We start from the raw sequence: 27,992 nt of genomic DNA on the forward strand, positions 1-27,992 counted from the left end.
TTTTTGAAAAGAAAACACACAAGCACACACGCATACACGCACACAATGTACCATGGCAACACAAATCTTCCTTCTGTTGCTGTTATTTTGACTGTCTGGCAAATCCACCTCTTGTTTTCAAAGCATTTTTTTCTCTAACAGGTGCAAAACCTCTCAACTCAACACATCAAAGAGACACATGCACCTGTGAATAAATCACAGCAAATGGTAAGAATCCAGACTAGGGCCTCCACCAACACCAAAGAGGTAGGATTCAAAGTGACTGATTTAATATTCATGAAGTGCAAGGCTTTGGTGGTTGAATGCTTGTTTACTGAGATGTGCCTTTTGTCCTTGGGAGAAGGATTGATTTTCTACCATGCAACTGTATTTACATATACTTGCCGGCTACGTGATGTAACAGGCATGCAGTAACACACTAAACATGGCACATACAGTACGCACGGCCTGACACGACTAATGATTGGCATGTTATTTCAGCGTTCTCACTCTTCTGTCGAGTATTAAAAGCCTTACTGCTCTTCTGACAGAGCTAATGAGACTTTATGATTTTGAAGTGTTGGTGGCTTCTGTGCGGAGGAGTTGTTCAAGTTGTGGCAAGTCCAAAGAAAAGTGCAGTCTGCGAAATGCACCCACAGGGACAGAGGTGCCAGACAACCAGTCGAGACCAGGAACAACCAACCGTCAAACCAGAGCACAGGTGTTTTTCCTTAATAAGCGCTTCTTTCTCTCTCATCAGCAACACTGCTGGCCTTCACAAAATATTTGACAATAGTTTAGGCAAAATAGCAAAATGCTCCAGGCTGTTGTCTCAGTGACATGGCAGAAATAGGGTTAAAACAGACCTGGAAACCATCAAAAGTAATCTCCTCATCAGACATCCCCCTCCTAATTGTGCACCTGCATCAGGGGATCGTTTTTTCTGACGGCGATGTGCCAGATAATCTCAAAGTGAAATCACAAAAGGCCCACAGATTCACACAAACATCTCTCAACCATCTTGTCTGAGAAAAGACTGAGGTCTGCTTCACCTTTTAAAAGTGAAACAAACGCCTACAAGGTCAGCGTGGTATGTGGATCAGCTAATTACAACAGCTGAAAGAAAGCTTGTGAGAAAAATCCATCTCCCCGGTGAGTATTTAAAGAAAGAAAGCAGCTGGTCAGAGCATGCTCTGGAGAAAACATCAGCTATTGGAGAGAGTGGTCGGGGACACTCTTCACTTAAGTGCTTTTCTCTGAGCAGTGCTCGCTGTCATTGGCTCCCACGCTTCCTCCTCTCTCTTTATGGGCTGCACACACACATATCCATCCTTTTCATCCCCTGGGGTGAAACAAGCCCATGCATTATGACTCAAATCAAACTTAATTTATTTCGCATGCTCTAATTGAATATCTCCATGTTGATATGTATTGAATAAAAATAGCAGGATCATTTTTCTAATTATTCCTCCCCCCCTCCCACATTTTCTCTCACAGAACATGCATATTACACAGGGGTTTTGTGGCTATTACATTTTTCATACAACTTGGCCCTTGAACAATGAACAACTCACTGGCTAGGCAGGCCAAATGGCTCATGTAGACCTGCTGCCCTCTGCTGGCAAAACTGTGAACCACCAACAGTCCTCACGTAGACTAATAGTGGCACTCAAATCAGGCCTGTGCACACTGATGTTCAGATGCATCCATAGCTACTTTAACTCAGCGTATGCTAACTTGAGTTCAAATAACATTGTGCTACATTGCTATATTGCGTTTATGAAATGTTTGTAGCAACTTTGGCATATTTAATAGAGTCAACATTAGCTGATAGTTCATTCTTCTGCCTGAGGCTGACTGAACTCTCAACAGTTGAGATACAAAAAGTACCTGCCATTGATTCTGATCATTTTATCACCAGCCTTACAATATTAGAAATACAGAGATAAAATCACTTAAGTACTAGCAAAAGTATTGAAGTAGTTTTTGCAGGTTCTAAACTTTGAAAGTAATCACTTTGCATAGTTTCTATGCAATAAATGTTACTTAAACTATGTTAATGCTTTTTCCAATCTTGGAACATTTGATATTGAGTATGCTGTGGGATAAATCTTGGTTCACAATTTTTAATGGATTACAGCTCATATGCAAGTGAAGGAAGCTCTGTGCATGCTATGGCCCCTAATGATGCCATCTGGGCATTAAATGTAAGAATATCTTAAGGCTTGAATGGTGTTGAGCAGTTGGTAGCCGCCAGCACTTGCAGGGTGTCAGACTGGTCAGAATCGTCTCGTCCGAACCACATAAACGTCTCCCCCGCCTGTGCCAAAGCTGCCTCTGCAGACTTCTGCCTGTGGTTGTGAGGGAAGCGCCTGTTTCTGGATGCAGAGTCAACAACCTCCTTCACTATGAAGTCACTCTGGTAGGCTGTGGCGTTCCCTCGAGTCTCTTTGGTGCTATTGTCAGTTCCACCATGGCACAGGCAGAAACGGGAGATATGCTGTCTGCGATCATCAAGACACTTCCTTCTTCCCACACTCTGAAGTACATCAACATAGAATAGACACGGTCCCCTTTTAAAGGTATAATGTGGTGAATCTTGTGTTCAGCAAAACCTTGAACCTTTCACTACATACTTACATGAGAGAATACAATGACGTCGTCTTTTAAGGCGTGCTTGTTGTCATGGTCTGAGAAGGGATACTCTCTGGATTTCTGCAAGTTAACCCATAAAACTCATACTGGGAGAGCAACTAAATACAGAACTGTGATAGCAAGTCCAAGAAAAACTATCAAGGCCACTGGCAGTGACTATGATATCAAAAGCAGTAAGGCCATGCCTTATCTACATACACACCTGCTGACTTTTCCATTTAGGATAGCGTTGAAAGTTTAAAGCCTGAGGCAACGATGACTTCACTTGAGTCAGCATGATCCCAGTGCTTGTACAGTTCTCTCCAGTCTTTGTCTCATTTTCTGATAAACCTGGATGAGCAAACTGGGAACAAAATGAAAGAAAACCTAATTACACATCTAGGTTTAGAATGCTATGATTTAATTAAACCAATGAAATGAAGACTTCTTACCCATTTGCAATCAGTGCTCACTGAAAAATGCCGCTTTCCGCCTTTTACCATTTTTCCACTACAGCTTGAGGTGTTTAGACCACAATCAGTAAAACCAAACACGCACTCCACAAACTGTGCAACTTAACTACTAATGCCAACACTGTGGTGACCATGGAAACAGGCAGCAAACAAACTGCAATCAGATCCTAGAGATCAGAAACTGAATTCTGATGATTAAAACAAAACAAAAAACAACCCCAAAACATTTTGAAATATTTCAGATTTGTAATCAAACAGAATGAGAAATACACCACAATGAAATTCTTAGTATTTAATCAGTTAAGGAATACAACATGCAATGTTTAAAATAATAGTCTTTGTTCAGGAGAGGGGATTTAAAAAAAAAAAAAAAGTCTCTTTATTTTCTTTTACAGGTGATAAAGAAGACAGTAACACATAATTACATACAAGAGTGTGCAGTAAACTAACACTGAGCTTGATTTTTCAAAATTACTAAATGTTTAATTCGTTGAACAGTAATTAAAATGTTAAAAAAAAAAAAAAACAACTGAAAACTATATGAAGTTGTTTCAAAGGTTAACTGATTAAAAGAATAATAATCGTAGAACCGGAAGGGTTTGATGCATTGATCATGAAGATGATGTCCACATGTGATCAGCTAAACTTCAGGGTGACTTGTGATGTGAAACTAGGCACTCTAACTATACGTCACAAACAAATTTGCATAGTATAGTGGATCTTTAAATATATTTTTAGATAAATAATAAAAATAGATCCATGTGAGCAATTTGTCCTAACATTTGCAAAGAAAAACCAACTACATTTTCATTATTTATGTCATCATTTCATCTATAAGCACTGGGGAGAAAAAAAGTGTTCTCCCTGCGATCTGAAGGGAATATTAGGCCTGTGGTGGACCTGAGATGTGACACTGGTCTGGGAGTCCACTGTGCATATCTGTTGGATTATTGATCCCTGAGGACAAGATAGGCAGACACAAAACAATTACCACTGATTCTTTTGACCAAACATTGAATTAAAGGTCTTGAGCTGTAGATTAAAGTGGTGGGGGAAAAAAAGACTTTAATGTATTCGCTATTATTGCAACATTCATACATTTTAGAATTCATTTTAAAATCTTGGTACTGACTTTTAAACCTTTGAATTGTGATGCCCCTGCCTACATTTCTGATCTGTTAGAACCCCACGCTCCCTCTCGCAGCCTGAGATCATCTAATCAAAGGCTGCTGCTAGTCCCACGAACACGTTTTAAGACCAGAGGAGAGAGATCTTTTAGAGCGGTGGCCTCCAGGTTGTGGAATGCTCTCCCTCCATCATTACGTTGCATTGATTGCATTTATTCTTTTAAAAAGCAGCTTAAGACTCATTTATTTAGACTGGCTTTTAATTAGATTTGTGTTGAATGTTTGATTGTGCTATTTTTTTTGTTTACCTGTTTTTATTTTACTGTGAAGGACTTTGTAGTTTTTATGCTGTGAAGAGTGCTATATAAATAAATTGAATTGGAAAAAAAATCTTGCTCAAAAATAGCATTATATCAAAGTGGTTGCATATGAATTTCCTATTAAATCCTTAACTACCATTAGATTTTATTAGTAGCTGGGTCCAAGAGTTCATATTCAGTACTTCATGTACTGTAACTCTTATGAAGTTGCCACTGCTATCTAGTTAGATGGTTAAAAGCAAACAAACAAAAAAATAGCATTTTGCACTATTGTCTCATTTTTTCATTAGCCTTTTGTGTATCATATTACCAGCTCACCACTAAGACACACTTGTCTTTAACCTACGACCTAAAGCTTCTTAATTTAAAGAGCAAAAAGGACGGCCTAAAAGTCAGCCATTTGTTTGCATCTAATGTGTGTTAATATCTATATGCAGATTCTTACTCTGAATGGCTGATGTAGACTGTGCTGCATCACTTGAAGAATTGGTCGGCGTGGGCTCATGCTCTTTCCCCACACCTTTCTGGAGGTGCTTCTTCAGATGTTTGGTCAAATGTTGCCACCTGGTAAAAGGGAGCAGTCCCAGACAACTTTTAAGCTTTAAAGTGTGACCATGCTATCATATAAAGTTAACATATTTAAATTTTTGAGCTTTGCAAGTCACACAGAAACTCCTGAACTCATTATCTCACCTTGCCTGAGTGACGTTGTAATTATTCAGCCTGTCTGCTTCCTTTATTTTCTCCTCCATCCATCGCTGTAATAGCCGTTCTTTCTCTCTCAGTGCATCTGCAAGAGCTTCCTTTAGGCACTGCTGATCCACACGCAGGGCTGCTAACTCTTTGGATTGACACTCTATGGTGAACTCATATTCTGAAAGGGCTTCCTTCAGGGTGTTACTCCCTTTAGCCAGAGTAAGTGCCTCTTGATGGAACTGAGACACACTGTAACAGCAAAGTATTATAATGGTGACGAACTGATCCCTTATATTCTGAATACAAAATCCCAGCAATCGGCCTAACCTGGAAAATTATACTTCTTTATTTCAGTGGTTCAGTATTCCTACGAATATAAAATAAATTTATTATATGACCAAATTAACTGTTTACTACTCTAGGATTCATTGGCAACATATTGACTAATTATGGGGAAACTCAATTTGAAAAATACCTTTACTAGATCTGAAATATACCGTGAATTAACACTTTCCTCAATCTGGTCCATCATGTGTTGCTTTTACATTGTCTGTGTCACCTAGTGTGTTTTTTTAATCTTGGAATCATAGTCAGTACTAACCAAGGTATTTGAATTACCGTGATTGCCAATACTGTAGTTCATCTTCTTTGAGATGGAGGACGGTGGTAAGGTCGGAGACAGTTTGAGATAACTGGGTAGGCAAAACAAAGGGTGAAGTGACCCTTTGATCAAAAGCAGACAACAGCACACACCCATTAAAGATGATTATTAAAGTATTTTCTCCACTCCTCTGAACCAGTTGCAATAATGAATGTTTATTTATTTATTCTTTTTTTTAAAATAAAGGTCAAATGCTCTGAAAGTTGTTTCATATTGTGAGATGTGGTGTTCATGCATATCAGTGCAAATATGCTGCTCTGCATTTTACGTAAACGTCTTCCCTGTAGTAGAAAGTTTGAGCCGCTGGGGCGTTTAATCATTGGATTACTCCTCATTTAACCCACCTTATCTACCAGGTGCTCACTCTCTCTCAGCCGGAGTCGAAGCAGTGTGGCGTTTCCCCCAACCTCAACTCCATGTCTTTCTAAACTGAAAATAAAAACAAGTGTGCAGATTTAAAATACTTTACAAAAAAAAAAAAAAAAAAAAAGCAGAGGACAAACCGATCAGCGCAAACGCCAGATGTAGGGTAAGTTAAATTCTGCATTTCTAACCTCTGAGACTGAACATCAGCCAAAATCTCGTCGCGAAGTTCAAAGCGTTCCTCCAGCTGAGACACTAAAAGAAAACAGGCAGACGTCCTTAGGCTCTGATAGAGAGAACAACATCAAGAGAGGCAGAGAAAAGTTAATCTTACAGCTTGTGAAAACGCCAACAAAGGGGAGCTTTTCTCTGTGGTCTCTATGCTGCAGCCCTTGGCGCACGTGATTCTTCCAACTTCCCATTATAATGGACACTTTAAGGAAAAACCTGTCACGTTTGCGCATCCAGTATAGACTATACTAAAGCAGTTGGATCACAGCGTCTTCTGCCCTCACATGAAGTCTGTGTCATCCACGCAGGAATTAAATGCACTCAGCAAAGTTTCACAGCTCCTCCCTTTTCACTCACCAGCTTGACATTCCACTACTGGCTAGACATTCTTACAAGGATCCCTATTATATTATATTATATTATATTATATTATGGACAGCAGAAACATTAGTACTCGAATATAATCATTACTTAGATGCTTAAATTGTCCCTCCACTGCTAATATTTTCATGACTTATCATCTCATAATTTATAAAAATATCCCTGCACCTAAATGCTTTTGTTTGAGATGCTTTTTTACATATTTAAAAAAGTATCACAACTTTTTACAGGTTTTTAACAGCTAAATACCTGAACAGAATTGCACTGGAATTGTTTGCGTACCTCACACTGAATCAAATTGTTTAAAAAGAGAAAAGTCACACCACATGCAAAGCTCACGTTAAATTAAAAACAATGGTGTGAACAGGGAATTTCAGAATAAAAGCTATCAGAAGAATGTGCTCCACTTTTCCAGAAAGAACTTATGAAAACACTTCCGGTTCATCTATTTTTCACAATAAATCGTTTCAGATAAAATATTTTTCCTTTACTAAAACAAATATCTAAAGTTATAGCTTTAAAATGTAAATGTAAAGATGTTATTATTATTGAAAAGTTTTATTCTTCGAAACAACTGATAAAATTAGTTTTGTAACTCTTTTTGCCTTGAAACAGGAAGTTGTTGTTGGCTTATTGCTAGCGCTTGCGACTGCTCTGTCAATAGACTGGCTGCAGGCTACAGGCTTGTGTAAGTAGTCACGGAGCTAAGAGCTAAACATTAGTCGTTTACAAAGCAATGAAAACTGTTCGCCTTCGTGTCGTTTAGGTTTAATTAGTCTAGTGAAACTTCCATTTTACAGCTTTACGTGCCAGGGTTTCTTTATCGAGGAGCTAGCTTGTCAAGCTAACTAACTTTGCCAACATGTTGACTTACCTCATTCGTTATTCGACTGATGTATAGACGGTCCACGGCTTGTCGAAGCCATGGACATGTTATTTGTTTATTAAATCGGAGTTGTTTGGTGAATTAGATCTTTGTATGTTCAGTATGAGCGCATCAGCTGGAGACGGAGAGCCTTGCACCCCCTTGGATAATGCAAAGGAAGAAGTCAGTGGTCCTACCTGCACTGGAGACAACAGTAAACATGTAAGTAACTAGTCTGCAAGGATAATCTACCATGTAGTATGTTGTCATGTATAACACTCTTTAATTAGTATTTGAAGTGCTAATGTTGAGTTAGGCTACAGTGGATTTATAGTGCCATCTGTAAACATCCTATAACTTTAGTGAGAGTGGGAAGCAGGTGAAGGAGAGCCTGATGAGGTGGATGAATGCTCTGGAGAGAAGAATGAAGGTCAAGAAAAGCAAGACATAATACATGTGAGTGAATAAGAGCGAGACAGGTGACAGGGGAGCGAGACAGTGTAGATGAAAGGAGCAGAAGTAGTGAAGGTAAAGGATTCCATATGCCTGGGGTCATCATCATCAAGTAACGGACAGTACACAAGAGCATTGAAGAAGTGAGTGCAAACAGGGTGGAGTGGGTGAAGAGGAGTTCCAGGTGTGATTAGTGATAAAAGGACATCAAAAAGGCCTACAAACCTACTGTGATATATGGTTTGGAGACCGCGACACTGACAAAAAGGGCATTTGGGCATTTGCAGGAGAGAGATAGTGGATTTACTGGGCAAAAGATGTTAAATATGGAGCTGGAGAAAAAAAAGACAACCAATGAGATTTGTGGAAGCAGTAAAGGAGGAAATGCAGAGAGTTGGTTTGACAGAGTATAATGGTACAGATGGGTTGAAAGGAGGCAGACGATCCACTGTGGTGATCCTAAAAGGGTGCAGCTGACAGAAGAACATCAGTGTGCATACTATACTCATGATAATCAACTGCCAGACATATCCTTATTTAAATGTTACTCTGTCAGTGCTGTCCATTCATTCTCACAAGCTTGATATTGTTATTTTTAGGAATCATCAATATGCTCAGGCAGCAGTGAAATAAAAAGCCGTGCTGTGGTCAAGTACTGCGCAGCCCCACCACCTACCAGCTATGCCCTCCTGCAGGAGAAGACCGACTTGAAGCTACCTCCTGCCAACTGGCTGAGAGAAAACCCCCAGCTGGGCAGCGCTGGGACCACTATATTAGGATCTAGCAGCAAGAGCAAGCCCTTTTCCAGGTATAATTTAGAAAAGGGGGCACGGGTTTAATTTTTATGGGAAAGATTGAATTTGAATTGGTGTCGAGCTCATGATTGAGGTAGATAGGCACCACTTTTATCATTACACCAAGTATTAAATCTTTTGCTTAAATGTAATTTGCGAAATGGTTAACTATATGGCAAAAATAACTAAAGAGGGCACAGCATGAGTCAGAACCAAATGCAGTTAAAATTATGGATAGGTACACACTGGACAATGCAAATGCCCAATGTATACTTTGGCTTTCACAACCACTGGTGTGGGTGTGTCTGAATGAAATCATAAGAAACAAGAAATTAAGAAAAAAATGTTAGTTATATCTTATTACCTTATTTAAAAAAAATGGTTTACTTCTCAAGATTACATTTATGAGGATATGCAGCTTTAATACATTCAGTTCTATTTCTTCGAGATGTTGCGACTATGTCTGGATGAGAGAAGAAACTAGGTAAAGTTTCTATTAGCAGCAGATATTCTTTTCCTAATTGTGAAAATCTGCTTAGCAGATCACCTGTGTTACTGGTCCTTATGCACTTGTGGAGACCCATGAAGACTGATACTCTATCCGCAATAAACGAGGTGTGGAATGGAGTATTGCTTAGTTGCAAAACTATGGTTCAAACTCACAGTGGAGGACTTTTCACTACATAATTCAAAGTACTAAAACCCCCCAAGCTGCTGCACTTTCATTTAGGATGTGAGTGGGTAAATTATGGATGCGCTTGAAGATGAAGACTTTAATTATTGCTATGCAGTTAGTTTGTATTGAGTAAACTGTTTTTCTTCTTTTGCAGTTTTGGGATGGCGTACGAGTTCATCGACTGCATCGGAGATGATGTTGATGTGGTTTCAGACTCAGAGGTTTGTGGAGCTGCTGCAGAGCTATTTCTTTGTTAGCTTCAGAGGCATGCAGTTGATGTTAACAGAATTCTTTTTTTACCTTCAGAACATCAAGAAGCTTTTGAAAATTCCCTACAGCAAGTCTCATCTGAGTATGGCAGTTCATCGTGTGGGGAGGACTTTGCTTTTAGATGAGCTGGACATTCAAGAGCTTTTCATGAGATCCTCTCAGGTACAGCCGAGCGACACCTTTTAAAATCAAGAGGATATTGCCTCCATTATTAATATTGACTGTGAAGTAACTGGCATCTATCAATGTTTAACATAAAAGCTTGATGAATAGGGAGTCCCAATGGATATTTTTCCAGTGATTGATTTATTTATTTTTGTGTTATTTATTTCCTGTTCCTGTTTCAGAGAAAATACATTTTTACAGAACTCTAAAACTGATGTTTTAGATTTAGTAAAAACATTTCACCCTGTGCAAAATTGATGTGACACAACAGATTAGTATCGCCCACTGAAATGTGTAAATGCAATTTTATTTGACAATATGCTGATGGAAGTGAATATTGGCCAGTACCAATATTAAAATTATTATTATTGTTATTAATCATGGTAGTAACTGTTAAATGAATATATTATTTAACTCTCAATGCAACTTATGTGTTGTAGACAGGAGACTGGACATGGCTGAAGGAGTTTTACCAGCGGCTAATAGATCAGAAGTGGCAGAGAAAAAAGAAGAGTAAAGAGCACTGGTATCAAAAAGCAATCCTGTCAAAGTTTCTCTATTATAGGTGAGGAGTTGGCTTTGCTCGAATAAATGCTGGAGTTGAACGAGAGTTATTCTTCAATCTGATAGTAAAACAACTTTTTTGTTTTCGTTATTGTTTTGTTTCTTGCAGTATAAATGGTGATGGGGCTGCTGAGCCTCAATCAGATGGCCTGAATGAAGGAGAGGAGGACAGTGGTGCTGATGAGTTCAGCTCTTCATGGCCTACAGCCTTCACTAGCACGTCTAATGCAGAAGAATCAGAAGCTCCCAAACAGGTAAGTTAAGCTTTTAGTCATCTCTGGAATTAAATTTTGTATTTGTTCCACATTCAAAAGTATTTTGTGTCACATGAGATGAAATAAAAATGAAGTGTGCTGTTAAATGTGCAGGAAAGTGTTACCGTCGACAGCAGTTTTGCTTTGGGCCAGGTGACCTCTGTTCCTAAAGAGCAAAACCTCCCGACAATCTTCAACGAAGGAGAGAACGGCCAGGTAACACAATCTTTTCATCCTTTCTTAATAGTATAATACTACAGCTAATAGCACATGCCCTGTGTCTACATGTATCTTCTGATTTTTTATTTTTTATTTTTTTACACTTTGATGTCCCTTGCATGACAGGGTTTAAGAAATGACTTTGTACGAAACATCATGTGGACTTTTGAAGACATACACATGTTGGTTGGGTCCAACATGCCTATTTTCGGTGGTGGTCGTTATCCTGCCGTCAGTCTGAGACTCAGGTAGGATTTTAATTCATTGGTTCCTACCCAGGATCTGAAATTAGCACTCGTTAGGAGCTAAATGACAGTGCAGTCATGCATTTTAATTGTATTTCAATTTGATTCTTTTAGCTCCTTCTGGGTATTTGTCTCACCAACATAATGTTAAAGTATTCTTATGACATAATGAAACAGTTATGTAATAGGTTGGTACTAGTTTTATTTTGTTGTATTTATCCGTGACACCTTAAAGGCTGGTCCGTGAAAATATTGTCGGGCATAAACGGGTCCGTGGCACATAAAAGGTTGGAGACTGCTGATGTAGGGCATCATAGCATGTATATATTGTTCCTAGAGTCATCTTTTAATTTAGGATAACTGACTTTAAGAGGTGAACCAGCATCATTGGATTCATCCTGCTACATCCTTCCTGCTCAGTCTCAAACATCGAACTCTGTGTTTTGTTTTTGTTTTTTTTTTTCCAGGGACAACAATAAACCAATCAACATTCTGACAGGTATCGACTACTGGCTTGATAATCTGATGTGTAACGTCCCAGAACTTGTCATGTGTTTTCACGTTAATGGCATTGTTCAGGTAAGCTAAAATATTTCATACAGTAGCCATGCCTAATAGAAAATGATTAGATAAGATGATGGTACTTGGTTGGTCTTGGTTATTTTATTACAATTTTAATATTGATTTGTTCATCTGAGTGGTGGCTGCTGGAATAAAGCTATTTGCATAATGTGTTTTTGAGAATTTGGGACTATAAGGCTTCATCCAGAAGGAGGAGACTGTAACTCGCTGCGCAGAGATATTTGAAATTGTTCTATACTGTATGTAAGAATATAATACAACAGCACAAGAGACATTAAGGGTGCAGTGGTAAATAAAATCCTGCTTGTCCTTTTGAGATTTAATTTAAGAAGGCCTCCACAGCTTAACAATCAGCAGGCTTATGGCTTCTTTTAATCAATAACACATGTTCATTAATTAAGTTCATTTTGTGTGTCGGGTCTAAGCTGCAAATGTCATTGGGGAGTAAAACACAAACCACAAGCCTAGGCAGTGCCTGTGCCTGTATGTAATGCACTTGGTCGATGTTTCCACCAAGTTTCACTAAAGAGCAGTGTGTACAGCATATATGATCCAATTAGTTTTTGGAGCAAATCTCTGCATAAATTAGTTTTTTAAATCAGGGGAAAAATTGCCCTTAGACTTAGTCTACAAGTTCAAAACGATTTCACATTAAAAGACAAACATGTTGGAATGAAAAATCTGTTAAATGTGAGCTAATTGGTTTAATTAAAAGGATATGTGTGAATGTAATATAGTGAGAGGAATACATAGTTCAACTTCATGCTTACGCAAGAGGTTCTCCCATATGCAATTGGTGATCCAATTAAATGGTGGTAATCCTTACTGAAACAATTTGCATATTAATTAGGATAAAGTTTTTCTTTGCTTGTGGGAAAAATAAATAAATAAATAAAACAACAAGTATTGTGAGCATAAGCAGTTTGTGCTGTGGTGCTCATGGTGGGAAATTTTCTCATTGTTTTTGATTTTTACTTCAGAAATACGAGATGATAAAAACAGAGGACATCCCTCATCTGGAGAACTCGACTTTCTCCACGAGAGTCGTGAAAGACATCGCCCAAAATGTCCTTTCTTTTCTGAAGTCCAACTGCACTAAGGAGGGTCACACGTACTGGCTTTTCAAAGGTGGGGGGAAAAGTGAGCAGGAATGATCTAAAAGTTGTATTATTTGAAAAAGTGTTTTCTAAAGTAATTTCTTAAATCCACAGCCAGTGGGAGTGACATAGTGAAGCTTTATGATCTTACAACTCTGTGTGAGGAGGCTGAGGAAGAGAAATATCAGAATCCCTTCACTCTTCCTGTGGCTGTATTATTATACAAGTAAGTATCTAAGACAGACAATACGAGCGGCCTTGTGTTGTAGGAGTCCTGCAGCTGTGAAAAGTGGTTGTAAAGTTTGAAGTGTGGGGGTGGGTGTTTGGATAGCACTTGACACCTCACGGCGAGAAGATTCAGGGTGTAAACCAGTTGAATAGATGTGTGGAGTTCGCCTGTTGTCACGTGACTGCAGTTTTTATCCAGGTGCAGTTTAACAGCTGTCATGTTAGTTTGATTTCTTCTAAATTGGCCGGAGATGAGGATGTGAATGACATCTGTCTCTGTGTGATAGCCCTTTGATAAACTGTTGAGCTTTGTAAGGTGTAAATCAAATTAAACCAGTAGTTACCGGGCATGCTAGTACGTCAGTGTGTTCTTGTTGTTTTAACTTTATGTTCATGTGTGTGTGACACAGAGTGGCCAGCAACTTGATGCTAAAAGCGCGACAAAACAGAAAGCACTATGGCACAATCAGAACTCTGCTGCTAAACTGTGTCAAACTTCTACATCAAGACAGACATCCTCAGGTAGGTGCAGATTTTCAGACAAATGAGAAAGTCGATACTCTTTCCAAGTTAATAACAGGTTGTTTTACGGTGGCCCTGAAAGGTCAAATGAACTGCAACTTAAGAAAACACCAGCAAAATAGAAAAAATGCTGCAAAAGGTGACAAAGCACAACAGAAGTTGAATAAAACACAAAGGAAGTAGAAAAAACCTGCGACAGACTGGCCACCTGTTCAGGTGTACCCTGCCTCTCGCCCTAAGACAGCTGGGATAGGCTCCATCACCCCCGAGACCCTGAAAAGGATGAGCGGAAGAGAATTGATGGATGGAAGTAGACAAAACAATGGAAGTGTTTCTGAAGGACTGCACTGAGACACGGTTAAAAGAAGCAGAGGCTTCATGAATGTTGTGAGGGAGAAGAAGTGTGCTTTTGCAGTGTTTTTCTATTTGCTGGTGTTTTCTTAAGTTAAAAATAATATTTAAATTTAATACTAAACACTAACAGTGTGAGCCTCTTAAAATGTGGAGCGATGGACTTGTGGTATAAAGAGGCAAATTTTAGATGACTTTGTCCAACTATTAATGGATCTAAGTCCTTACTATCTTCCTACTATCTTTCTCCTGCTTCTTCTTTGATATTCTTATTTTCGTATCTATATTCAAACAGTGGAGAAAATGCAATGTGAAACCACTTGACTAACTCTGAGTATTCCATTACTTAGATTTGATTGAACTTGACTTCAGCCCTGATCTCCTCTGTCTTCTGTCTGCTCAGATCATTGCCTCTGCCCACTATATGCTGTCAGAGCTGTTCCAGCTCGACGAGCCTCTTGAAGAAGATGGAGGGGAGTCGCTGCGGGCCGGTGGTTCAGAGGACAGCTACAGTGACGAAGACAGGGAGGAGGAAGAAGAGGAGGATCTGACGGAGGACAGCGATGATGATGGTTCCTACAGTAACTGCTCCAGCCCGCAGGATGATAGCAAAGCGGTGGCTGTGATCCGCTCTGTAGGGGAGCTCTCAGTCCCGGAGAAGTATAGATCCACTCACCAGATCAGAGTGAGTGAATCTGTAAAAGTTTCCACAGCCTTCTTAGCATCGACTGAATGGTGGAAAGTGGAGTACAGAAATAAATATCTTTATATACATAAAAACTAATATTTTCTTTTTCTTTTTTTTAAACTTCTTCAGCCAAGTTGTGCTTTCCCCGTTTCTCAAGACAAGGAAGAGAGATGCAGACTTGTCCTGAGCTATGTGCTTAAGGTGACTTTCTAAATGTTTAATGTGAATGTTTGTTTGCCTGCAGTGCAAAAAAAAATGTGACTTTTCAAAAAGTTTGACATTCTCTTCTATATTAAAGAGCAAATACACCTACACACATTTACACATCAAAGTCTCCTTGCAGCTCTTGGTTTATAAACTGTTTTGTTAAACTGCCTGAAGTGATCTCAGTGTCTGTTTGGTTTGTCTGATGTTTAAAAATGTGGGGGGGGAAGTGTGGTTTTGAAAAGAAGTGAGGTTGTCAGATGTCTGTAGACGGTGTCCCATCTCTGCTACAGACAAGCAGCTTCAGGCTACAATAACTGCTACTGCCTGGATCTGTTATTGGACTGTTGGTGGTCAAGATGCATTATGTATAAAAGTCTAGGTGTCAATTTGGACACGTCGAAACGATATGTTACTAAATTGATTGGATACAGTTTTGTAATGCTGTAACATAATCCACAGGGATTAAAGGCGGTGGATGGCAGCATCAAGAAAGAGAGCGATCTTCCAGCTGCTGACCCCAACACACCCATCCCTCTCAAATATGAAGACAGAAGTGCTACTGGAGCCTGTGCAACTGAGAAAGGCATCTCTCTCCTGCTTGAAAGGGGTAAAAACAACTTATAATACTGCAGAAAAAAACGTGACATAGACAAACATGGTTTTCACTGAGGCTTCCTTTTTCTGTCTTCTTGCTTTTTAAGCAGCAGGTCCCTTGCAAGGGGAGCAGAAGCACACAACACGCTCAGGGATGATCCCCGGCTCCTGGCAGCATCATATGAAGCTGAAACTCTTCTTCAAAGCCTCAAAGGCCTACTACGTCCTCTCTGATGCGGCCACTAACTTACTGAAGTATGGGCGAGCGTTGCGTTACATCAAGCTATCTCTGCAGTGTTATGGTGAGGTTCTTTAACTGTTTCATAATCAATTAATTGAAACTTAAACTACATTTCTTTGTTGTTTAATTTTAATCTCGACAGTGACAAGTTTCTTCAAAATTGTCTTCTTCCATCCCCTCATCTTCCAGATGCCTATTGTTCAGTGAGCGGTACACTGCACCCACATGTGCTGCTGTTTCACAGCCAGTGCCTGTCTCTGTGTGGGGACATCCAGCTGATGTTGGCTCAAAATGCAAACAACAGAGCAGCTTACCTGGAGGAATACAGCTACCAGACCAAAGAGGACCAGGAGATTCTGCACAGCCTGCACAGAGAGAGCAGCTGCCAGGGTCAGTCTCTAAAGAGAAATTCAGTATATTGATATTCCTGCTGCAATGGTGTGCAGTGTCTTAAATATTTCACTGTCTTCAAAGTCATTCACAATAAATTGTTTAGCAAAATGTCCTAAAAAGTATTCCATTCCTTTTATTCTCTATCTACTAGCCTTCAGCATGGCAACAGACCTAGCGATGGACCCAGAGTACCAGCTGTTTGTTAGCAGCAAGTGCTATGAGGCAGCATATGAACTACTTGTCTCTGAGCCTTTGAAAGATCTTACTTCAGATCAGCTGAGTCAGGTTCTCAAACGACTGGGGAACATACGCAATGAGATGGGAGTCTATTACATGAACCAGGCTGCAGCCATGCAGGCTGAGAAAGAGGGTAAGTTACATTACAGCAAATGCAGTTTGTTTAAAAGAGCACGGCGAGAGTTATTCTTTCTTTCTTTTTTTTTGTTTTTTTTGTAGTATATCACCAGCATTTTTATTCTCCTGTTCCCCTTCTAGTGAAGAAGTCTGTGTCTGCAGCAGAGCAGGAGATGTGGAAAAAGAGCTTTGGCTTCTTTGAGAAAGGGATGAAGGACTTTGAAGCCATTGGGGACAGCACTAACACAGCCTTACTGCTGTGTAATACTGGCAGGCTGATGAGAATCTGTGCCCAGGCCCACTGTAACCTCTCTGGCAATGAAGGCAGAGGAGAGTTTTCACCTGAAGAGGCTCTTTACTACAACAAGGTGCCACGCTGACGTTTTCTTAAATTCTTGATTAAGTGTTCTTACTAACACTCTGCTTTTTTTGTTTTTTCAATCATCTGTCTCACTGCATCTTGACTGTGCCTAATCATACTATCTTTGCAATATTACCTCAGGCTATAGACTACTACCTGCAGGCCATGAAAGCTTTGTCAAGCAGAGAGAAGCACTCAGCAGTGTGGGACAGTGTAAACTGGGAATTGTCCACTACGTACTTCACACTGGCCACCCTTCTGCAGGACTATGCCCCAGTATCCAGGAAGGCCCAGGAACAGGTGGGTTTCAACACATTTGGAGCTAGGTAGAATATTAAGGCTTTAACACATTTTACATTATTAAGGATATCAAAATCGTACTTGCATATATTTTTGGCTAGTTTACACGGTACATGCAATTTATATGCACTGCAGTTCTCCCTCTTTTGCTAATGATGCATGTGTGGACACCTTCCCTTTGTTATCAGATCACTTTGGTCTACTTGTCTGACTTGTAGCCTTTTTGTGTCAGGACCATGTCAGGACTCTGCGCTGATAAAGGGACACACACTGTGCATGAATTGGGTCAGCAAACACCACACACCCCACTTGAATAATCATTATAGTGAATCTTTGGCTGGAAAATGATTTCAGTCCATTAGTCACTCTTGTTGGTAGCACTTCAGTTTACAGCTTTATCCTTGCTATGCTGAATCTCTCACACTTGCAGCTGAGAAAGAATTCCTCATTTCGCCAAAAAAAGCAAGGACAAGATTTTTTTGGGGGGGTTATTTTTGTTTATCTGCTTTGTTTTGTTGTTTGTTTGTTTTTATCATATTGTATTATACCTGATATCATCATTTCTCAGCCATGAAAGTAAATAAATAGTGTTTTAATCATATTTTGATCACATTTACAAGTACATTTTATTTCTTATTTTTCATACACAGTAATTTTTTATTTATCCATTCCTGTTTGTCTTACCAGATTGAGCGAGAGGTGACCGAAGCAATGATGAAGTCTCTCAAGTATTGCGACCTGCAGACTGACTCTGCTCGGCAGCCACTCTACCAGTACAGAGCCGCCACCATCCACCACCGCTTGGCTTCTATGTACCACAGCTGTTTTCGCAATCAGGTGGGAAGTTATGTAAAATTATAGAACAGTAGAAAACCATTCTCCTTTCCAATGTCTTGGATGCTCTTTGTGTTAATAATTGGCATTTCTTGGCTCAATGCTTTTTGTGCATGCCAAAAATAAAATATGTGACTCTGGGTAAGGAAACGACGTTCACGCTGACTAGAAAAGAACAGAAGTGGGATACGCTGCCTGTCTTTATACTTGTAGCGGTATAATGAGCTGATGGATGTCTGTGTTTCTGGCTGTAATTGTGTGACAGGTGGGGGATGAACACTTGAGAAAGCAGCATCGGAGCTTGGCAGAGCTTCACTACAGCAAGGCTGTCAGTTTATTCCTCAGCCTCAAAGACGCACCCTGCGAGCTGCTCCGCACGTTGCTGGAGAGGGTGGCTTTTGCTGAGTTTACGATGGCAGGTGCGCAGCTATTCATTATGATGACTATCAAAATGTTGGCTGCAATGTTTTGTTTTATTTTTGTCAGATGAGGGTTGAATTGGAAAAACGGTGTTTCTTTTCAAAGCCTCTTTTGATAATTCTTCATGTTGTTTGTCCACAGGTCAGAACAGCAGCACAGCTAAGCTGAAGAGCCTGACTGGGGCAATAGAGATCATGACAGAAACCCGCCATGCTTTCCAGCTGATTCATAAAGAACTACAGGAGGAGCAGACAGAGGTGAGTTTCACAGTAGCTCATGGAGGATTTTTCCTGGCTCAGGGGTGTGATTTATGCACTTAAGCATACAGCACAGGCAGGGAGTTTCAAATTCCTTATTTAACAAAAATCTAAGTGTTTTCTGACCATTTAATAAATCGAATGAGTGTATATTATGTTAATGAAGCCCCAGTAACCCCATTACAGCTAAATTCTTCTGAGTAGTAAAAATAACTTGGTGGAAATGACTGAATTTGTAAAGCTTTGGTAACATACAGTCTTCTCCTTCTACTTCTTGTTCCATAGTTGAATGAACCAGATTCTGCTGAGTCAGCAGAGTCTTCCGACGTAGCCAATGGCCCAATGGCAGGACTGAACCTCCAGGAAGTGATGAAGTTAATTGGTGTATTTGAGCCCAGTTTCTCCTTCCTGCTCCTGCAGGTGATCAAACTGATGACGACAGCGAAACGTAAACCAAGGTGAGCTCCAGTATGAAAGCTGGTTAGGATATCTACTTAAATTTTACACAGACCTTTATTTTAATATCAGTCTTTAATGTCACTGCCTTATTGCTTACCATCATGAGATGGCAAGAAGCTATTGCTGTAAAACAGCCATAAAATAATAAAAGAAACCCATTGGGACTGGATCAAACTTTAATTGTGAATTTAAGCAACTTTTTCATCTGCCATTTTGAACTCTTTCATCTTTATTGCAGCAATAAGGACGAGGAGCTGCTGAAAACCTATAAGAATGTATACTCCAAGCTGCTTCGTGCTGAGAAAAACGCTCCTCTTGTCAGCCGCGTCGAACTCTACGTTGAGCTCCTGCAGCAGCTGATGCAGCGGACAGGAAGTGACGACACAGGCACACGCAAGCCATAACAAGGAAGACGCTCAAGAATCTGACTCTGCTCTCTGGACCTCGCCGAACTTCCAGGGTACATTTTGGAGAAGACTTGACATCCTCAAAGATGCGATGATATAAAATAATGGCTCGTAGTCACAATAACAGGCAAACACTCAGGCAACCTGTCTTACTCTGAATTACAGTCTCAAGGCTAACTTCACCTCCAGCGCCTTCATCTTTTTCTAACATTTGCATCACAGGTTTTAAACTGTACATTTTTGTGAAGACTTGTAAATTCAGATGCTATTATTTAATTTTATGATGGCTTAGCTAGTTTTAGGTCACTTCTAAAGCTCTTACGCATTTATGACTGTACCAAACATCTAAAATTATTATTATTTTATTTTTTTCTACAGACACAAAAAAAATGTGATGACAATTTAAAAGCGGTTATTACCAAATGTAAATGCAACACAAAGGAGCTTAAAAATAACAAGCTTAGCAAAATATTCTTTTCAATTTAATTGGCGTTTTTGATATTCAATAATGCCAGTGAAGCTGTGAATAAAATAAACTGATGTGTGACAGGCTTAAATAAGCTAAAACGTGTTATTTGCTTTTCCAAAAACTAGAATGTGCAATAAATTGGAAGCATACAGTGGAAGCTTTAGAGGTTAGTTCGTCCACAGTGCTGTTGAGGTTTTTTTTTTTTTTTTTTTTGGTTTGTTTTTAAACCAGCATGGTTTGCTGTGGGATGATAATAATAAAATGTTTTTGAATTTCATACTGTGATATATTGTTTCTCTTAAAATGTTGCTTGGCTAACGATATGCATTTAACACCAGTTTGCAAAAGTACTGTATCTCTGGGGGGGAAAAAAAAAAAAAAAAAGTACAGTGTGCTTTGCCATCAAACTAGCCCCTGCAATTTTCAAGGCAGCATGGCACCCTGTGGGTTATGGTCAGCCGTCCTTGATGCGCTGTTCAAGCCCACCAAAGAGGTGAAAGATGTTTTCACTGTGGTGTCAGTGAACTGGGTCAGCCCTCTGGTGTCAGCTATATTCACACCAGATGGAGCTGCAGACATGTCCAGACTGCTACTGCAACTCATTAATCAGGCCGGGGACACAGTGCTATCTGTCTGATGGCTGAAGAGAGATGAGGAGGAAGGGAAGTCAGAAAATCTTTAAAGGACTCGATGGCAATGTAAAAAATCTTGAACACGTATAAATGCGAATAATCAGGGCTTAAAAAGAGCAATATTTTTATTTCATATATTAGTTCATTTTGTATAGCTAATCAAATATAACATACAAAGACTATATTGGGATTGGGGGTTAGGGCACAGTAACTGTGCCACAAAAAAGTAATACAATTATAGGATTCTTTACTTGATGATCCAGTCTCTTTCTGTACTATATTGTGCAAAACTTGAAACAGTGGCTCCATCAGTCACTGTATAACACAGCGGTCAGAAGTCTGATCCTCATGGGATTCCTTTTGTGTTGCTGGTGGTTTCTCTTCTTGGTACTGAGAAGCCCCGTGGTTCAAAATGTTTTGCAGGATGTCTTTGCTCTCACTCGATGGTAAGTTGTAGAAAAAGTACTGTGGTGCCATCTGAATGAACCTAACGAAGGAGAGAATATTTTAGTGTTCTGTGCACTGAAAAAACAACTGTAGACCTTCTAATTTGTGATGAATTTAACTAATGCAAACTTAATTTCAATTTGCAAAGCTGTTTTCGATCTCATTTAGTGCTGAGCGGCACACGCCTTTGTTGGAAAGAAGACTTACGGTGTGTCTGCTCCTCATATTCGAGCTACAGTGAACGGATTTGCACATGCTCAGGATGTGAAACGTAAGACGGCATGAGAAAGGCTATAGAGCTTTCTCTCCCTCCATTAAGCTGCAGCTCCACATTCTTAGAGATCTGTGCAATCCATAATCCCTTCTTCAACTAGCAGATACTTAGAAAGCAGGATTATAGGACCTCCCTCCACAACCAGCATGACCAGTCTGAGCTGAACTAGGCCTTTAAATACATACGGTTCAAAGGGGAAGGGGAATGTGTCCATCTGATTACATTTAAGCCTCCCTCAGAAGGGTGGTCTAAAAAAAAAAACTGCATCTAGTCATTTATGCAAATGTTAAAGAAGTCAACGAATGAAAATGTTAAAGGAAGGAAATGGAAACAAGGCTGAGACTTACTCCTGTGGTGTTATGTGGGTTACGGTGCGGAGGCAGTTGTCCTCTGAAAAGGAGTGTTCGTGGAACAACACCCACTCAGGCAGGCCCAGCTTGGGACTCTTGGCTCCGTAGCCAGACAGAGGATGGATCTGCGCTATGTGCTTGTGGGTTATAATAAAGTAGTTCCCAGATCCATCCACATCACGTGCCACCTGGGAAAAAGAGTTGGTGCAGGATGTGATTTCATACTTGTCATTTTTACCTTTAAATAATACAGTTTTTAAAAATAAAAACCATAGTAAATGACACACAAAAAAGCTGAATTCACACTCACAATCTGGCAGTCTATATGCAAATATGGAAATACGTTGAAAGGGAAGGGGCGGTTAAATAAGCAGTGAGTGAAGTCAAATTTAAAGACGAGGAGTTAAAGAGTCTGATGAGGTGTTAAGATTGACAGAAGCTGAAATGTGAGCTCGAGCCAAAGCGACGTGATGAACGCAACTGAAGTGTGTGGTTAGAATTAAAAAATAAATACAGCTAAGTTCAATAACTGAAGTTAGTGTGCAAAGAAGCGAAGATGCAAACCAGTGAAGTCTTTAATTAATCAGTCAAAATCTGTATTCAAAGCTGAAGGCAACATGGTGGTAAAGCTGTTGGGGCTAAATAATATAATGATAATGTTTGTCAGCTTTGATTGTTTAAATTAGTCATAAAAAGCAAATTATTCAGCATGTCTTTAATCACCTACATGCTAAATAAATGGAAATGCATTAATATTCGAAATGGGCCCCATTCTTTGACCATTAATTATGGAGACTAAACTCTGAGTGAAATTACACATGATTAAAACACCCTTCATAATGCTGCCATTAGTTCCACTCAGGAGAGTTTAATGTTTTTAAGAGTCTTTAGAAGGACTGTGGGTGTTTGTTGTAAGCAGAGTATTTAAATTCTCACTGCAGATCGAATACAGTTGCTGTGCTTTTTGGGCTGGAATAAAAAAACAACAACAAGAAAACAGGATTTCTAACTTAACAGTTTATTCCAATATGGCCGTGTGCATGGATGGGTGCAGGATTCTCCCTACCTCCCTTGTGACCTTGACTCTGAAAAGCAGTAATGAAAATGGGAGGATGGACGCTAATAAATTACATTTTCTGACCTGCATGAAGAAACCTGCTAAGAGGGCTCTCTTAATGTTGACCGTGTTACTTCGGGAACCAAAGGCAGGCACTGAAATGGGCAGCTCGATCCTCTTCAGGGTGTCGGTGAGCTCACTGCGAATCCCGTCGGCCATCAACAAAGCATTGTGGTCCAGATAAAAGTCTTGACACCACTTCTCTATATTACAGTCTGACAAAACAGGAAGATGGGTTTGAATTACTGAATCGGTGGCAGTAATTAAACTCTTAAAACTGCCATGTGTTTAGTTTTTCTGCCTACTGTCTAAACCAGGGAAGTCGAGCTCATCTTACACTGTGGTTCAGCCCACTTTGATGTTAAATGGGCCAAACCAGTGAAACACCTCTTTCTGTCAGTGTAAAAAAGTTTAACTACACATTTAATCCAGGCGATATTTTAATATAAGAAAAAGACGTGCAGTTTCAAAAATAAATCTCACTTTTTCTACTTGATTAAAAAAATGTAATCGTAAGAAATAAATGTGTAATATTACAGAAAAAACATGTCAGCTCATTTTACACAGTCTAATAGAAAGCTGTGTTTTACATTTTTATAATTTTTTATCATTTTAAAATTTTATATTATTCATAACTTTTACTGTGAACCCACTGTAAAAATCCCAAATTTCTATAGTAGATGGTAAAAACACCAGAATCTTTCTGTTATTCATTTGTTTATCTATTACTTTTTTACTTTTAGTGTTGTATAAGCTGCCATGTAGGAAAAGCTGTAAAACTTATATAAATGCAATAAAAAGTCTAAAATTCATGTCCTTCCTCACATGCTCCAACAATGTTCAGTGGGCCAGAATGGAATCTTTGGCGAGCTGATTTTGGCCCCTGGACCTTATGTTTGACACCGTTGGTCTAAACTGTAGGAAACTTATCACTGGTATAAACATTATGAGATTGTGCGTGGCGATGCTCTGCTCACTCACATGGATCCTGCTGGCACTGTTTAAAGGCCTTGTAGATATTAATCAGGGTGAAGTGGTCTCCCTCTGGGTGCTGGAACTTCATGTAGCACTGGGTCGCCTCTGGTTTCAGCTCCACAGAAGGAACCATGAAGCAAGATGGCGCTAAAAGAATCCAAAAACAAAAAGCAAAGCACGGTTTTGTAGATCTACATGACTCTTTATAGCATATTTGTGCTAAAAAGCCACACAGTCACATTACCTGATAGCATAGCAGCAATGATGACCACCTCGCTGACGCAGTCAAACTCACAGGAGGCGAGCACGGTCTTTGCCATCTGTGGCTCCAATGAGAACTCAGACATGATGATGCCCATCTCAGACAGGTTGCCGTCATTATCCAGAGCTGCTAGGTAGTCGAGCTCCTCCAAAGCCTGCATGAGGCCTGCAGGATCTGGGTTGGACAGTGTTTTGGATTAAGCACCATAAAAAAAACATATGAGATAATTAATTACATTGAAATACATGTTGAGTAAAAGTGTTGTGTGCCATTTTTTCATGCCGTCCAGATAGTAATCCAAAGCACCAGGACAGCCCCCCACAGTGTACTGGCACCCCAGTGGGAATGCTTGGAGTGAATGGGCAGCAGCAGATTAGGATTTTATAATCTTCACCAACATCTGCCGTGTATCACTATGCAAAATAAAGCTGTTTATTTATTTTTTATTTTCTTTTTTAAACAAATGCATTTTTTCCCCTATAGAAATACAAACACGGACCTCAAGACAAAATGAGAGGAAGGGAAAAATTATGAAACCACAGCTGTCTATTATCTTGTGTTGTCCTTCATACCAACTCCGCCATGTCTGTGCTCTAATCAGCTAATGTGAGGCTCAGTGTCTGTGTGTTTGTGTGTTTGTGGGGGTGAATAAATCCGGGGGAACAAAAGCAAACGAAAGCAGGTCAGCTCTAAAAGGATGCACGCAGAACAGGAGCTGTCAGTTTAGCTGAAGCATGGCTCACTGCCCTCCAATACAAAAAGTTCCTGTGTGCTGGAACAAAAGGCAAAGAACTGACTGAACCCGAATTTTTAATTAAGTTAGGGAACAATGGTTCAGACAAAAATCAGTTTTTCTACAGTCATTTTATGCAGAGCTCACCTGGTCTGTCTATGAATTCGCAGTGACCCAGTCCGGCGATCTCCATCCTCTTCAAGAACAGCACAGTGGATGTGATGTCAGACTCCACAATATGCGGGCGTATCTGAGTAGGAAGTTGTCTATCCTTTGGATACAGACGGAAACACTTGCCTACAGGAAGCAAACATAATTTTTTAGATGGGACAGCTGCAGTGAAGTAGCAGCCACAGATTTTGTAGCATTTTAACTTCTCACCTGCCGGACCTGCCAGTTGCCTTCGACTCTCGGTTTGACCGGTGCTGATAGGCTGAATGATGACTGAGTTTGTTCTGATCCTGGGGTTGTAGACCTGCAACAGCACAGCGGGCTGTTAACCTTGATTTAAGTTAACGAAGCTACATTTTGATGGCAAATATTTTCACCCCAAATAACAAAGAAGTATCTAAAAAATAATTTGAGAAAGACTGATGATTTAAATTGTTATCTTCACATGTCAAAGCTGGTATAAACCAAACAACACATGCTATGTAACACTGACAAGAGGCTAAAATTAAAACTTGATTTATTGTCTCTATTGTGTTGTGCTATAATATAAGATGTACCTTGTTTTCCAGACCAAAGCTTAAGCTTTAACATTTTTTTGTGAGACTTCTCTCATTTTCTTTCTGCATAGGAAGTCCCACACAATGCATTCAAATCTCTGCTTTTTCAACACATGAAACTCTCTAATTAATCAGCAACTGGGTCTCTGCATCAGCGATGTAATTTTTAACCCTGGAAATCAGCCTTCATGTAAGTGCTGATTTAAATAATGCAAATAACAACCAACTTACATATCTTTTCTCAAGCCCGGCATCAATAACAAAGCTTATCGAGTTAACAGCCCAGAAAAAGTCCTCATTTGGGCTTGAACTGAGGAACACTCGGCGGGTCTGGCTGGTGTCCTCTTCCCCCAGGACAGGCAGACTCCCAGGCTGCCCAGGGTGCACAGCTATTGGCAGTAGCTCACCCAGATCGATGGGTAAGCTCTTCCTCTCATGGGACAGGATGTTGTGGGCCAGATCTATCTCCTGGTAGAGAGTTAACAAAAAGGAAAATCAGAGAAAGACGTGCATTAGTTTCAGGCTTCTGAATCTACTGGTCATGCGGTGATGTTTTGGGTTTTTTGGGGTTTTTTTTTACCTGCGTTGTCACCAAAAACACAACCACATCCCCCTTCTCTCTGGAGCGATGGATCTCCAGCACGAGACGGAGAGCAGAGCAGAAATAGCCGTCGCCTGTGCTGCTGTACACCACCTCCCCTGCACCCGTGGTCTCCAGGTGAATCAAACGCGCTGCCGACCCGGTAAAGTGGGCCAGGTGCTTGGGGCTGGGTGGGAAAGCTGTAAGGAGGACCACACGGAGCTCTGGCCTCTGCAGGACGATGTCCTTCAGCAGACCCAGGAGAACATCAGTGGCTACAGTCCTCTGGTGGGCCTGATCCACGACCACAACACCGTAGTGTGCGAGCAAAGGGTCTGACATCATCTCCCTCAGAAGCATGTCATCCGTGCAGTATCTTTAAAAGGCCATAAAATGATGCTTGACATTAGGAAAGAGCAAGTAAATGTACGCACAGACACACTGTATCTATTTTGATATAACATGAAATTAATCTTTTCTATAATGTAAGCCTGCATGCTTAAACCAGTATGTTAAAAGAAAATCCATTCAGCATCCCTGAAGGTGGAAACTTAATGAAAAACACTTTGTCTACACTTCAGCTTTGCTGCCATTAGTGTAATTTACTCTAATAATTAGTCTGAGGAGGGGGATCCTTGCCGGGTGCCTGTTTATCTTGTCTCCCTCCCCTTAATGTGCTTAGTTTCATTGTTTCCTAGCTAACCTATGAGGGACCCACATGAGGGAGTGTGACATATGGGGAGACGGGGAGCCGGGCAGCTGTGGACGAACTGCTGAAAAGAGCCTCTCAAGCCTTTTGTTCACCTCCCCTTTGAGAAGAAGAAAAGGCGGGGTGATTTAGCTTTGTGTGTCATGACCGTGCATTACTATAGCCGCCATGCTGAGAGAAAGACTCTGAGAAAGAAACATTGGATGTATAAAGTGGGAAACGTAGGAAGTGCTGCTGTACCACACCTGAGGACTGTGTCAGTAGTGCAGCAACTTTCAAGAGGGATGCTGTACCCAACTTCGTGACCGATGTTGACATCCATCTCGTCAGCCACTCTGAGGGCGAGATCTACAGCCTGTTGTGCATGTATCTGGGTACAAACCACCATGCCGTGCTGGAACTGGACTGACAGGCAGAATTCAGCACACCACTGAGGTATCTGTTTCAGAGTAAGATCAACAAGACAAATTGCTTACATTACAGATGCTTCCAGAAAAATGACTTAAATGTCTTGCTGTAAAAAAAAGAAAAACCATCCAGTGCTGAAGTGTTGAATACCCCACAGTACTCACTTGAGAGCTCCTACCAGTTTTGGCAGAGCCACTGACAACAACAAACTGTTCTTTGGCCAAAGTGTCCATGAATTCACACTTTGCTTTCCACACTGGCAGTTCCTTCCTTTCTTTCAGCAGTTTGTAAAACCTGGAGGAATAAGGCAGTCCATCAAACTGATTAAGCTCCAAGATGTCGTCATATTCTTTGTCTCCTTCGTTCAAAGCTCCTGTGTCTGAACAACAGGGTGATTTCCCCTCTAAATAGTCCTCTCCAGTTAAAGTTGTAACGTCCTGCGCCATCACAACTAGGCTCTGGGTCTGTCAGGTTTACACTTCATTTACAGAGCCACAGAAATTGAGTTTGTAGGTCTCCAGCTCTCAGTAAACTGTTGGACAGCACTCAGCCCGCCTCCGCAAGTGAAGCCAAATGAAAGGCTCACTAGGCGGCCAGCCCAGTGTTGTCATGTGGCCACTAATCTCACAGAAGTGCGGACACC

At 40.3% G+C, this 27,992-nt stretch overlaps 4 protein-coding genes across 7 annotated transcripts; 1 reads left to right on the forward strand and 3 right to left on the reverse strand.

Moving 5' to 3' along the window:
• Window positions 1-2,089: 2,089 nt before the first annotated feature.
• tex36 (testis expressed 36) lies at window positions 2,090-3,223 on the reverse strand. Its single transcript, XM_005727435.1, has 4 exons — window positions 3,066-3,223; window positions 2,837-2,977; window positions 2,620-2,694; window positions 2,090-2,518 (listed from the first exon to the last, which is right to left on the reverse strand). Exons 1-4 carry the CDS (start codon window positions 3,114-3,116, stop codon window positions 2,198-2,200), a joined length of 588 nt encoding a protein of 195 aa, XP_005727492.1. The 5' UTR covers window positions 3,117-3,223; the 3' UTR covers window positions 2,090-2,197.
• A 221-nt stretch (window positions 3,224-3,444) lies between these two features.
• On the reverse strand, window positions 3,445-6,836 carry LOC102202374 (autophagy-related protein 16-1). Its single transcript, XM_005727440.2, has 7 exons — window positions 6,588-6,836; window positions 6,445-6,508; window positions 6,235-6,319; window positions 5,848-5,921; window positions 5,227-5,478; window positions 4,979-5,097; window positions 3,445-4,043 (listed from the first exon to the last, which is right to left on the reverse strand). Exons 1-7 carry the CDS (start codon window positions 6,715-6,717, stop codon window positions 3,970-3,972), a joined length of 798 nt encoding a protein of 265 aa, XP_005727497.1. The 5' UTR covers window positions 6,718-6,836; the 3' UTR covers window positions 3,445-3,969.
• Window positions 6,344-19,786, forward strand: edrf1 (erythroid differentiation regulatory factor 1). 3 transcript variants are annotated; one of them, XM_005727437.1, is made up of 26 exons: window positions 6,344-6,419; window positions 7,853-7,952; window positions 8,783-8,991; window positions 9,808-9,874; window positions 9,960-10,085; window positions 10,529-10,653; window positions 10,762-10,906; window positions 11,021-11,122; window positions 11,252-11,373; window positions 11,838-11,949; window positions 12,933-13,080; window positions 13,164-13,275; window positions 13,688-13,799; window positions 14,554-14,835; window positions 14,968-15,039; window positions 15,505-15,652; window positions 15,747-15,941; window positions 16,070-16,270; window positions 16,425-16,643; window positions 16,769-16,995; window positions 17,130-17,288; window positions 17,976-18,125; window positions 18,388-18,541; window positions 18,684-18,799; window positions 19,085-19,257; window positions 19,497-19,786. In XM_005727437.1, the coding sequence occupies exons 2-26, from the start codon at window positions 7,854-7,856 to the stop codon at window positions 19,660-19,662; spliced, it is 3,741 nt and encodes a 1,246-aa protein (XP_005727494.1). In that variant the 5' UTR covers window positions 6,344-6,419; window position 7,853; the 3' UTR covers window positions 19,663-19,786. The 3 variants fall into 3 exon arrangements, with proteins under 3 accessions (XP_005727494.1, XP_005727493.1, XP_005727495.1); XM_005727436.1 differs by lacking the exon at window positions 6,344-6,419 and adding an exon at window positions 7,500-7,553; XM_005727438.1 differs by lacking the exon at window positions 6,344-6,419 and adding an exon at window positions 7,500-7,553 and having other exon boundaries at window positions 15,750-15,941.
• A 1,092-nt stretch (window positions 19,787-20,878) lies between these two features.
• Window positions 20,879-27,907, reverse strand: dhx32b (DEAH (Asp-Glu-Ala-His) box polypeptide 32b). Of its 2 annotated transcripts, none has more exons than XM_005727441.1 (11): window positions 27,514-27,907; window positions 27,187-27,380; window positions 26,233-26,608; window positions 25,884-26,120; window positions 25,306-25,399; window positions 25,072-25,221; window positions 24,174-24,365; window positions 23,936-24,076; window positions 22,979-23,169; window positions 21,835-22,025; window positions 20,879-21,253 (listed from the first exon to the last, which is right to left on the reverse strand). In XM_005727441.1, exons 1-11 carry the CDS (start codon window positions 27,793-27,795, stop codon window positions 21,079-21,081), a joined length of 2,223 nt encoding a protein of 740 aa, XP_005727498.1. In that variant the 5' UTR covers window positions 27,796-27,907; the 3' UTR covers window positions 20,879-21,078. The 2 variants fall into 2 exon arrangements, with proteins under 2 accessions (XP_005727498.1, XP_005727499.1); XM_005727442.1 differs by having other exon boundaries at window positions 21,195-21,735.
• Between the last annotated feature and the right edge of the window lie 85 nt (window positions 27,908-27,992).

This window comes from Pundamilia nyererei, unplaced genomic scaffold, assembly GCF_000239375.1.
Source record: "Pundamilia nyererei isolate P.nyererei 1_Seehausen unplaced genomic scaffold, PunNye1.0 scaffold00024, whole genome shotgun sequence".
NCBI classification, from domain to species: domain Eukaryota; kingdom Metazoa; phylum Chordata; class Actinopteri; order Cichliformes; family Cichlidae; genus Pundamilia; species Pundamilia nyererei.